Consider the following 13,401-nt stretch of genomic DNA (forward strand, 5'->3'; position numbering starts at 1 on the left):
TAAAGCTCAATAGCAACCAGCTATAAAAGACAGTACAAATTTTCAAGATTTAACTATAGCTGGTTGGAAGTTTTTATCATGTGATAGCTACTTCACATGTGTAGCTGGTCTTAAGGCAATTACACAATTATCCAATTAATTGTGTGATACCTGTGATGTGTAAAGAGAATACCTATGATGTGTAGGGGCATGGGAATGGAAGGGTTCCTTTCACAGGCAACAGTCATATATTCTTGTTCTTAAAGTTATCAAGATCAATCCTAAAACTACTTTGTTTGCTCCAAATACTCCTACTCAAAGCCTGTTGAAAAAAGCTTCTTTTAATTTCCAGTTTAAATTTATTCTTAGCCAATTTATTCCTAAGTATTCTTTTCTTTAGCCAAAATAGCTCTTCTCGTATCCTAGTATTTATCTAACTAACGTGTTTATACAAAGAAATTATATTCCATCTCAGCCTTTATTTTGCTAGCAAGTTTCCCTTTCTTCTTGATGCATGTGTTATTAATGAGCTGTAGAATAGGGAAGATCATGGTTTCTACTACTGAGTCACAAAGATGACCCTGAATATTAATACTATCAGAAATGCAGGTGACTTCTGAGCTTTTATTTTATGTAGGTCTAAAATCAGGGAGGAAGTATTTGGTGAGATGTTCTTCCCCATTGCAAACAGCATAAATTCACAGAAGTTGAAAGCTATTGTAAAATATTCTCTTTTTAAATTAGGGAGGCACAAGCTTTTGTAGAGAAGTTTGAAGGAGCCTTGGGAAAAGGAAAGGGCAAAAAATTCTACGCATATAAAGTGATGATGGCAAAGGTAAGAGCTGCAGTAATGGCAAAGAGAAGCCTGAATGCTCAGTCATTAATGCAGCATATTTGTGCTCTAAGCAGTAGGCCTGTGTGAATTGGGAAGTATTTGATTTGGATTCAGATTCGGCCAATTTGGAGGACAGTGATTTGATTTGGAGATTCGGATCACTGTCCCAAATCAATTAGGTTGAATCGGCTTCGGAAGATTCAATGCTGATTCGGAGAGATTTGGCCATAGAATATAATGGGGAATCACTGAAATACCTATAACTTTGTCATTTTTTGGGCAGATTTGGATGAAAACAGCAGGGATGGTAGTCCCTTCTGAGGCCATGAGGCCTGCCAAGTTTCAATGAAATAGGTGCAGTGGTTTATGGGAAACTGCACCTCAAGGTGCTAACAAGCAAAACTCGTGACGTGTGACTGTATGTGTGTGTTAAGGCACAGCGGCATGAAAACTGCAGGGATGGTCAGCCCTTGTTCTCACTCTCACAACTCCACTGCAACCAGTAAGCCCCAGGCATCTCAAAGATCTTACTGCTCTGGGCTTTCCCCAGCCAGGACTGTGCGGTGGCTGGAGGTTATCAGGTGCCTCCTGCTTCCACCTGTCTTTCACCAGGGAGGTTTACAGTCCTGGAATTTCATTGGGCTGCCACACCCCCAGCAGTCCCACCCAGGACTACCCACCCTGGCAGCATGCAGTTTTAGGTCAAGACCAGGATGATGTGAGGCCTCCATTCCATATAGTCCCAGCCTTTATACCTCCAAGTTCTTCCTGGTATGGGAGCCCAGCAGGGAGATGTTCTTTCCCTGCTGGCTGGTGAGAAACTAAACTGCTGCCTCCAGCTCTGAGAGCGGGGCATCACATAGCTGCCCTGTCCTGCCACATACGTCACCCATTGTGCGGCCATGAGGGAGGCCTGCCAGGTTTCAGAAAGAGTGGTGCAGGGATTTCTGTGAAACTGCACCTCAAACAGCTAAAAGCAAAACTTGTGTCACTTGTGTATGTTAAGGGGTGTAGGTTGTATCCATGTTGATCTAAGGACATACCCCAGGTAAGGTTCTTGGGGTCAATCTGATATCTTTTATTAGACCAACTGAATAGTTGGAGAAATTCTTCTTTGCAAGCTTTTGGGTTTAAAAACCCTTCATCAGGCTGAAAAAGCATCAGTTGTTGTGTATGTGCTCTTCCTGGATGAAAGGAATAGTAAAGAAACCAGAGGCTGGCATGCAATGCAGGCAAGAAAGACAGTCATTGAAAATAGAAATGGAGGTATCAGGGGGTGAGAGACAGACTGGGGTAGGGGGGAACAGGGATGTAGCAGGTAAAAGTGGAGAGGTACCTGGGGAGTCAGATGTCCGGCAGGTTGTAGTGTGTCAGAATTCCAATGTCTGTATTGAGTTCATGAGTTTCTGTACCTAGGAGGTTGATGAAGTGCAGTCCATAGGCCTGTCTGAAAAGTGGTTTGTAAATTCTAGATGCTAAATACTTCCTCAGCCTGATGAAAGGTTTTAAACCTGAAAGCCCACATCTTGCAGATGGCATCTCAGGTGGCTAAGCTCAGCTCACTTCGCTCACAACTCCACTGCAACCAGCAATCCTCAGGCCTCTCAAAGTTCTTAGGGGTCTGGGCTTTCTCCAGCCAGGACTCTGCATATGTGTAGTGGCTGGAGGGTATAAGACATCTCCTACCCACTTTTCACCAGGGAGGTCCTCAGTCCTGGCATTTCTTGGGGCTGCCACACTGCCAGAGCAAGCATCTCCCAATGCTCTGGGTGACCCTGCTCACCTTTGCAACGTGACCCGTTTTGTCTGCGGCTTTCCCCCACTGCCCCAGGGTGGCCTGTCTCTGCTTTGTAGGGATGGGGGGGCTTTGGAGTGAGAGGGGGACTTCCCTTTGAGCATGCTCCCACTGATGCCAGGCTGAGGAGGAACAAGGGCAATGGGATGCTGCCTCCTGAGATACAGCAGCATCTCTGTGACGGTTAAGTGTTTTACCTCCTGACCCCAGCTGATCTACCTTTGGCAGTGCTGACAGATAGCATACTTAGGATCATCTGCCACCTCAAAATGATTCCACAGTACATTACCTTCCAGCTTCTGGATTGAGTGTGGGGACCTTTCCTCATCCCCCTCCTCAGCAGGCTGAGGCACAACAACAGGAGGAGCTGACTCAACTGAGCCACTTGCTTCCTCCACCTCCACCGAGGTGCTTTCCAGATATGGAGACCTGGCTCTAGTGGAACTTTGAGAGGTGTGGAGCACACAATCATATTCTGCCTCATTCCTCAGAATTTCTTTTGCTAGGATGCTCAGGTCCCTGGCTTCCAGATCCAGCTCCTCCTCTGGCACTGGGAGGCTTATGCTGGGAGATGAAATTGGGGTGGAGGAGATGGTCATGCTGGTGCTGGCGGCTATTTCGGATGTTAGGGGAGGTGGTGCGGGTGCAGGGACAGGTACTGCTCCCACTGGCAGCAGAAGACTTATGGCTGCCAGGAAAGCGGATGTGTCTATTTGGGGCAGGGAGAACTTGAAGCTGTAGCTCTCCCCCTACCACCTCTATCCCCTCTCCCTCCCCTGCCAGAAGACCTTGCACCTGCCTTTTCAGCATGCTTCATATTAATCTTTCCTGTGCTGGAGAATGTGTTGTGCAGCTGTAATATCTCTTCTTCTCTCTGTGTGTAACTAACAATATTTCTTCTTCTCAGATTACTGTGTGTGTCCAATATCTCTTCTTCTCTGTTTACTGTAAGTGTGTGTAATTAATAATATTAATATCTCTTCTTCTGTGTGTGTGTGTGTGTGTGTGTGCGTGTGTAATGTCTGTGTTTTCCTACACAGTGATGGATCACACTGCCAGAGAAAACACCGCTTTCTTTTAAAGTGTGTGTGTAGGGGGGAAATAACAAGATCAAATGAGAGGTTTTGTGGGGAAGAATAAGTTGAAAGAAATGGATTGGATAGGAATAAGTAGAGGGATTCTAGGCAAGGGTAATTAGTAAGCTGTACCTAGTCCAAGAAGACAGACTAACAGGAGACCAATTAGGAAGCCCAGCCAGTCCAGTAGTAACTTTCAGACACTGTCCCTCAGGCAGAAACAGTTCACAAAAGAAATAGAAAGGCTGCAGACAGAGGCTTACATGTTGTTTCTATGTCCCTTCCCAGAGCACTGTGATTGGAAGGGGACTTAGGGAAAGATCACAGTCACTGGCCAGCTACAGATCCCCCCTGTTCCCCCTCCCTCTTCTCAGTTTCTGTTCCCCTGAAAGACTGTCTTCTGAATCTCAGAATCTCCAAATCTTTTTCCAAATCGATTTGGAGGGGTTTTTTTGTGTCTCGATTCAATTCAGATTCAGTGATTTGGCCTCTGAATTGAGCCAAATCTTCTCCAAATTGAATCAGTGATGGAAGTTTCGCACACCCCTACTAAGCAGTTAACAAGTATTTGGTAAAAGAGACAATTAAAGAAATAAAGTCAGTGCTTCTGCACCCAGTGAACCCATTAAAGACTATGTGTGGTTCACCCCCTTCTCACCACCCCCGTCACCTCCCAAAAAGTAGCTATGACTGGCAATTCCATGCTTGCTGTTTCTGATTTGCCTTGGGAATCCAGCCCCATTTCTGCATTGCTGATTCTTTGCAACTTCACCAAGAACTAAAAAACTCCCTAGACAAACAAGCCCCACAGTCATCTTCAACAGCATCTTAGCTGGTCTCTAATTTGCAATGCTTTTTTTGGTTTCAGAAATGGGTGAAATTTAAAAGAGATTTTGACAATTTTAAAACTCAGTGTATACCCTGGGAAATGAAGATAAAAGAGGTGGAAAGTAAGTGAAATTTGCTCTTAAGCTGTGAGGCATTATAAAAAACATTTTGTTGCTCTGTTCTGTATGTATTAAAGTAACTTCTTATAAATGAGAATGTTACATCACCACAGTTCTAATCATTACCTTTCTTCTTGTTTAAGGTCACTTTGGCTCTTCAGTAGCATCTTACTTCATATTTCTGCGATGGATGTATGGGGTAAATCTGGTTCTTTTTGGTTTAATATTTGGACTAGTTATAATTCCAGAGGTAAGAATTAAAGACTCATAGTAGAGGTGATATCTTTTATTAGACCAACTAGATTTTTAGGAAAAAAAATGCAAGACTTTGGGCAAAAACACCCTTCATCAGGAATTGGAGAAAAGCTTGTAAAAGTTCTCTTGGGTAGAAATGAAAGTTCATATTTTATAGGATTTCACAGAGGAGTCAATAGATGGAATACTTCTCTGGGCAGGCATTTCTTACCTGGTAAGGTGACTCTGAGCTCTGTTGTGAGGCTCTGTGATGATGCAAATTACCTTGAACAAAGGCAGAAGCAGTATCTCAGGTTTCAGGTGGTCAAAGATGCTTCTTCCTTGTGAAATTATGAAGATTTCATTAAAAAAATGGCTAAAATGTGATATCTTCCATGTGTCAGGTATCCAGGTTGTAGCCGTATAGTCTAGAGGAAAAAAACAGGTAAGAATTCACACCCAATTTGTGTACTCAGGTCATAGCACATAGCATTGAGGGCACAGTTAATGTCAAAATGAGATTAACAGCACACATTGGTGTTTTACATTATTGGGCTTTCAAGTAATAGAGTATATTTTATAAAAATCATTAAATGTGGATTTAATTAAAAAGTATAAAAAAAACAACCTTGGGCCATGCCCCCAAATGGAAAAGTTTTGACTTATAACATTGCATATAGAATACCATCTGATCTAACATGTTCTCATTTCCAGGGACCTTATTTAGGGCAGGGGTGGACAATTATTTTGGCTGGAGGGCTGCTTTACAAAATTTGGTGAGCAGTCGAGGTCCGTAAGAGTAGCTCTGCTCCTTGGCAGTTGCCCTGCCCCCTGTTCTTCATCTTGGGACCAGAAGTCCCATCCCTAACCCATGACCTTTGCCATTGGAAGTCCCTCCTCTTGCCCCCCAGATATACTTCTTTGCATGGAAGGTTGCCATCTTAGAGCCAGAAAAAAACAAATCATACACTAAAAGTCAAACACCTATTATAACATATTTTAATTTTATTACAAAAAATTTTTTTGTTATGATTTGTCTTTGTGTACTGTAGATAGAGGTGATTGCATAATAACTCAAAATAAATTTTTGGTCTTTTATTGTGTGTATGGTGGGGGTGTATGGTGGGGTATGTGTATGGTGGAGGGTTTGTGTGTGTGAGGGGGCACGGGGGAGTTTGTGAGGGGGTGTGGCTATGTGTGGGGGCATAGGGTATGTTGGGGGATTGCGTGGCATTTCTGGTGTGTGGGTGTTTGGCTTTAGAACACACTGGTCTCTGGGCAGTCAACACAGGCAACACTGCAGGGTGAGTGGTGTTTGTGGGGACTAAGGGAGGGTGGGAGGGGTTTGGGACCCCCCCCCACACTCACCCCATGGTGCAGCAGTAGGCAGGGGCACTGGCGCCTGGCTCTGGCCAGCACTGCATATCTCATTGAGGAGCGCAGTCCCTGCTGGGCAGTCTCTATCATTGGTACTTCCCAGCACTCAGGTGGCAGGGTAGGGAAGCCCCAGGCACTGGACCTGGCTGCCTTCCCGACCGCAGCCAGCTCCCATACCTGGAGCTTCCTTCCTGTGCCATACCAGTGCGGGGAACTCTGGCTGTACAAACTTCCTGGCAGGGGCTGCACTCCTCACCTCAATGTGCAGTGGTGCTTCCCCCCCTCCCTCCCCCCCCACCCCTGAGTGCTGGGAAGCACCAGTGATAGAGACTTCCCAGCGGGGACTGTACTCTTCAATGAGATGTGCAGTGCACTGGCCAGAGCCAGGCAACAAGCGCCCCTGCCTGCTGCTGCATCATGGGGAGAGTGTGGGGGGGAGTCCCCACCCTCTTTCACATCCCAGAAAAGCCCCCCTTACACACCCCTCCTTCCTACCCCACAGCGTTGCCTGTGTTGACTGCAGGAGAGACCAGTGTGTTACAAAGCCAAACCTTCCACCCTCCCTCACACCCACATGCTACCCAGCTGAGCTCCACGCTGCCACTGCCCCCCTGGGCATGGGCTCCACACTGCAGCCAGCCTTAGCCCCAAGCTCTGTGCTCCCATCCAGCTGTAGCCCTGCCCCCATCCCTGCTTCCCTATCTGCTGCCTGGAGGGAGAGAGATGCCTGGGAAACCAGCAGCAGCAGCCCTTCCCAGTGCTACTAGGACCAGGTCCTTCCACCCACGAGGTTGGGAGCAAGGCATAGTAGGGTATGTTGGGGGCAGGTATAGGTGCCTTACTCCCACCCTTGTGGGCAGAAGGGCTGGGCAGGCACAATTCATTGATGGGCATCACGGGCCAAATGAAAGTGCCTCCCTGATTTAGGGTGTCATTATCTCCAGTGATGCCATCATCTGAATATCAGTCAATTTTTATTCCTCATTTTGACATTTACAATGAGCAGAATTCAGTTATGCAGGTACATGACACTAGACTGTCTTACTGATATATTTGGTGGGTATTGTTACTACTTAAAGGCTTAATCATTCTTGGTTTGTTCTACTCTCTTGCTGGAGGGGAGAAAGGAACCAGTAGGAACCTTCAAAGCTTTTTGCTCTGTCCTACTGCTGTCATGTGTGTGCAGCAAGTGGAACAAATAGGCAGCAGTGGTCCCGGTCTTGGCAGGGAAGCAGTATAAACAAGACCTAAGTGACTTAAAAGTCTCGCTGCACTGATGTTAGTGCACCTAACTTACTCGAATTGCTTTTGAAAATGCTATGAGGAGGCAATTAAATGCAGATTTAGAACTCAACTTCAGGCTGGAATTTTTAAAGTTTTGGCCAGAATGAAAAATAGAACCATCAAATCTTATAAGCTTGGAGTATCCATATGGTCCAGAAGAAAACAACATGCTTGGTCGCAATATACAGATATTGTCCAAATGATATTGCTTATAGATATTTTAACATCTGAAATTCTTGGGAAAAACCAAAGGAAAAATACTACATCATAATATTGCATGGTTGCCTGAAGGAAAGGATGTTCCTCTGTATGCATAATGATTGTCCTTTGCATGCTAATCTCTTAAGATATGTAAATAGAGCTTGTCAATAAGGATTTAATTAAAAATAATTTTAAATCTAAATGCAGCCCTTAAAATACACACACTATTTATTTATGACTGTGTTATGGTGGCTTTAAATATATTCTATAAGCTATTTATGAGGTGTTTAGACATTGCTGCACATTATCCACAACTTACCTATAAATATGCTATTAAGTCTTTATGACTCACTCCCAGGCAACTATTTTTGGCATATAGTGGTCTTGCTCTGAAGCTATTTCTGCCCTATCTTACTGTGGGATACAACTGCATTATGAAAAATATTGTTCTTCACACTACTTTGCTGATGCCACCTTTCACTGTTCTCCCTTTGTCCCTTGCCATTTAATGATTGTTTTCCCAAAAATGATTGATTTCATTACTCCAGAACTGTATAATATTTTCAGGTAGCCCTCTGACATACAAAGGAAAAAATATTCAAAGAGGATCAGCATACACATCAATGGGATATATCTGCAGTGCTCAGCAACTGATTTAACTCTGCTCCTATTGATGCTGTTGGCAACTCTTTGGACATCTCACTCTATTAACTACTGATATCCTTTTCAATCCCAGGCCCTTGAGATACCCAGCTTCCTCCCCCACTGACAATTCATTTGTATGCTATTTCACTATGGCTTCCGCAGAACCATTTTTGCCTAGATGAGGCCTGATGCTAAACAAAGAATTTCAATGGAGCATCAAGATCAAAAACCTATCTTAAATGTAAAAATTTCTACCATCTCCCAACTGCTGCTTGTGTGTAAGTTCACCACCATGCCCTAGAAAACACTTCTGAGGCACCAGTGACTTAAATCTAACAGTTTCCTATATTTAGAAGGCTGAAGAAAAGCACAGTGAAAAACAACCTTGCAGGTACCCAGATCAGATTTTGATAGGCACAACTGTTCTACAGTTCAACTATTCAAGAAACATCAGTCTGGCAAGCAGTGGCTCCTATTGAATTTGTATACTTGAGGTTACATAGGAAGAATTTCACAGTAATACAATGGTCACTGTATTATTAAGGGAAGGAGGGGAAAAGACAGTAAGATGGTCAAATTCTAAACCCACTCCATTAAGGTGACTGCAGTTTTTTTGGGTTTATAGCAGTGTAGCCAGGGCTAGGACTTGTCCCAGAGAGGCCATGAATCACTTCCCTATTAAATTTTATCTGAACCAGGGCAGCAGAAAGGCTATGATGGGCTCTGAGCTAATAAGGGCCTTCATTACATTGCAATTAATTTAGTTATATAGAGAGTAGAGGACCAAAACTTAACCTGTGGTTCAGGATGCCCAAAAGATAAACATTGCCATTGCTCCCAGTGAACTCCTTCCTGAATTTCTTCCTGGAAAATCAAACTCACTTGCCCAAATCCAGAAACCCACCTCTTAGGCTTCTTCCAAACTTTGACCTTTTAATTTAGTTTCACTGTTTCCATCACATCCCCCATTAAGGCTGTGCAAAGCTTTGGTTGCTGATTCAATTCGGCAGAGATTCGACCCTATTCAGCGGCTGAATTTCCAAATCTGAACTGAATCAGGAGACCCTTTAATCTCTCTGAATTGAATCAGATCCCTCCAAATTGATTCAGAGAGATTCGGAAAGATTCAAGTATTCAGACATAGGCACAGCTTTAAGAGATTTTTCTACATACCTCAAGGTACCAGGCAACTTGTGAATGTGGGATGGTGGGCCAGATGGAGCGTGGGGGGTCCCCAGTGCACTTAGCAGCAGACCCGGAAGTGGACCAGAAGCACTTCCAGTCCACTTCTGGGTCCGCTGGGGACTGCCCCCCGTGCCCCTCCCTCCCGGCTTGGCAACTGGTACATCCTGGGTCGGGGGGGGGGGGCACCCAGGGTACTCCCTTGGCTGATTTCTGAGCTAGGAGGGTGCACCCTCCCCATATGCTCCCCGGTGGACTTGGAAGTGGACCGGAAATACTTCTGGTCTACTTCTGGGTTCACCACTGAGCATGCAGGACCCCTCTCCCCATGCTCCTGTGGGACACTCCGTTCTCCCCACCATCACAGCATTCACAAGCTGCACCTGGTACCTCAAGGTATGTAGAAAAGCCATTTAAAGCTGTGTCTATGTCCATATCAGCATTGACTCTTCAGATTTGGATTCAGCTGAATCAAATCAGGGACAGTGATCTGAATCAACTAATCGAATCACTGTTCCTGATTCAAGCCAAATCCAAATTGAATAGGGCCCATTTCACACACCCCTATCCCCCATCACATTTTATGGCAATAGTTCTCAGCCTTTTTAGACTCAGTACACCTCACATTAGGCTTAAAGCACCACTCAGAAAATGCCATCTCTTATTAGTCATTCCTTTTTTGACTACAGAAAAGTAATACAGAAATTCTTCTGTTGCAAAAAACTAAAAAAGATTACAACAAGTCAAAACATTTTTTACATGAATTCCTATTTGAAATATCTGGATTTAACTTGTGAATCATGTAGGTGTTTGCCTACATAACAGTGCTAACACTGTATAGCACCCTTGAAAGAATCTCAGGACAGACCAGGGTACCGCAGCACCCTGTTTGAGAATTGCTGTTGTATGGGCTTCAAGAGATATGGAATATGTGAACAAAGTGAAAGGGGTAGTGGCCATTTATAAATGGTATGAGTTACTTCTCTCACCAGTTTTGTTTTGCTGTAGTTCAACTGAATATAAAGGGATAAGGTTAGGGATAAAAGTGAGGCTTTGGGAGAAAAGCAGCAGTTAACTGGCTAGGAAGTCAGGAGCAAAAACCTAAATAGACATCAGTGGGGTTATGTCTGTGAGTGTTTCACATTACCTTAACACATTTTTTTCACCTGTGTTATTCACAGTTGATTCCAAATTGTCACAAGACCTACCAATATAAGCATTGGGAAAATTTCATTCCATTACAAAGAGAGCATCCTGTTGGTTTTAATACATTTTTCAAAATATGGTGGTGGTTATTCTAAAAGCTCCCATGGTTTCAGTACAACTCTTTGCTAGTCACTGTGACAATGCATCAGGAAAAAAGCAAAAATCAACCTGTCTCTCTAAATCAGAACTTATTTTCTCAAATCACACAGGCAACTCTTAACTTCAAAAGCCATCTCTCATACACACATCATTAACTCTGGTAAGCAATTTACTGAATTGGGGCTACAAGGCCAATGGTCCAGTGCTATAGGAATATGTTGGGAGGTACTGCACTTTCAGCTATCTGGAGCAGCACTGGAAATTTATGGTGATCATAAACTAAGTGAGCTCACTGAGACTGAATTAAGTACTTACAAGCAGAGTTCTCCATACAATTTTAAGGTCCTATTTGTGAATTTGGTTCACATTATAAACAGACTTCCATCATCCCTTTCTTTTGACCTGTTCCAACAAGGAAAATATATAATTAAGGGAAAATGAAGGGAGATGTACAGTATTGTAGACTATAAATATGTCTCCATTAACTTAAATCAGGTCTTGATGGGAATGCCTTATGGAAGTATGCCGAGAAAAACTGTACCCAGAGCTGAACAAGCAACAGCCATGGATTTTTCTGTCCTTTGGGATTTTGAGGTAAGAACCAAATATTCATTTACCAGAGTAAGCAGGCCCCAAAACATTTTGGAGTGAAATTTATTCTGCATTTGCACTCATTTAAATATTAATTTGGTAAACATTCACTTGCAATATATTTGTAGCACATATCTTGGGTACATATGCAATTGCTGGTTCTGCCTGAAAGGAATAGATACATTTTACGGAAAGTGAATATATAACTAGAGAATCTGCTTGAAAATGTGTCTTCTCAAATTGTAGAAATGGTTTTGTTTTGTGGCATTGTGGTCAGTAGTGGTGCAAGAAGCCTGGTCCTTCAGGTTTCAGAATAGGTTACACAAGTAATTATAGTACTTTAAACTTACAATTTAGCTAGGAAGACCTCCTGAGGTCCCTTCCATCCCTGCTTCTCCATAATATCACAGTCAGATACCTATTTTTCATACCCAAAGGTGTTTGTACACACTTTTTGCTGTTTCTTGAACTGCAGTGATATGACTGTTTGCATGAGCCGGTTTTCTGGACACTTTAAAAGTCTTTCTGGTGAATTAAACTAAAACTCCTTGGCCATAGTTTAGTTTGGCTCACTGCAAAGTAAAGTGCTGCTTCCATGGATTCATTACCTACGAACACAGAGGTACTCAGACGTGTAATGAGCTGCTTTATCCACCACATGGCACTGCAACTTTTTGTAATTCACTGCTTCAAACTGCTTCCACTTTTGAATTGCTGCCACTTTTTTTTTCTTGTGCTGTGTGCCAGCTCCCTGCTCCCACAGCTATGTGGCAGGGCACTGGGTGGGGAGCCCTGAGCCAGGGGGAGGGGAACAGTGCAGGACCGTCCCACTCTCCTGCAGGGCAAGCTGAGGACCAGGCTTCATTCATTCAAAAATCTAGTACGTGCAAACACTCATTCAACACTCCAAAATAAACAAGTTTAAATTTTATAAACCTATTTAATTTCATAGATTTCATAGATTTCATAGACATTAGGGCTGGAGGGGACCTCGGGAGATCATCGAGTCTAGCCCCCTGCCCAAAGGGCAGGAAGTCAGCTGGGGTCATAGGATCCCAGCAAGATAAGCACCCAATTTACTCTTGAAGGTGTTCAATGTAGGTGCTTGAACCACCTCCGCTGGCAGACTGTTCCAGACCTTGGGGGCTCGGACAGTAAAGAAATTCTTCCTTATGTCCAGCCTGGAGCGGTCTTGCAGGAGTTTGTGACCGTTCGACCTCGTCATCCCTCGGGGCGCTCTGGTGAACAGACGTTCCCCCAGATCCTGGTGGTCACCCATGATAAACTTATAGGTGGCCATCAGATCACCCCTGAGCCTGCGCTTTTCCAGGCTAGAGAGTCCCATGGCTCTCAGCCTATCATTGTAAGATCTGTTTTCCTGACCTCTGATCATGCGCGTGGCTCTCCTCTGGACTCTCTCAAGCTTCTCCACATCCTTTTTGAATTGTGGAGCCCAAAACTGGATGCAGTACTCCAGCTGCGACCTCACCAAGGCCGAGTACAAGGGGAGAATGACGTCCCGGGATTTGCTCGAGAAGCATCTATGGATGCAAGCCAGCGTTTTGGTCGCTTTATTAGCCGCATCGCATTGCAGGCTCATGTTCAGCTTGTGGTCAATGATGACCCCCAAGCCTCTTTCTTCTGTAGTGCTAGCCAGTGTAGCACTGCCGAGCCTATAAGGATGCTGCAGGTTTTTCCTCCCAAGGTGGAGAACCTTGCATTTTGGTGTTAAACACCATCAGGTTCTCATCTGCCCATTTGCTGAGCTTGTCCAGGTCAGCCTGGATCACCCGCCTATCTTCTGGCGTGGATGCTTTGCCCCAAAGTTTGGTGTCATCGGCGAACTTGGCCAGTCCACTCCTGACTCCAATGTCCACATCATTAATGAAGATGTTGAACAGGATGGGTCCCAGGACAGAGCCTTGAGGGACCCCACTGGTCACAGGGCAC

At 44.3% G+C, this 13,401-nt stretch overlaps 1 protein-coding gene across 1 annotated transcript in view; it reads left to right on the top strand.

The window, feature by feature from the left end:
* Window positions 1–13,401, top strand: part of TMC2 (transmembrane channel like 2) — a 76,212-nt gene that overhangs the window by 7,672 nt on the left and 55,139 nt on the right. Inside the window, exons 4-7 of the mRNA XM_090048849.1 lie at window positions 724–814; window positions 4,554–4,635; window positions 4,776–4,831; window positions 11,356–11,454. Coding sequence (XP_089904975.1) covers window positions 724–814; window positions 4,554–4,635; window positions 4,776–4,831; window positions 11,356–11,454 — 328 coding nt within the window. The remainder of the gene's footprint in view (window positions 1–723; window positions 815–4,553; window positions 4,636–4,775; window positions 4,832–11,355; window positions 11,455–13,401) is intronic.

The sequence above is a fragment of the Crocodylus siamensis genome, chromosome 5, assembly GCF_052110815.1.
Source record: "Crocodylus siamensis isolate JL-2025a chromosome 5, ASM5211081v1, whole genome shotgun sequence".
NCBI classification, from domain to species: Eukaryota; Metazoa; Chordata; order Crocodylia; family Crocodylidae; genus Crocodylus; species Crocodylus siamensis.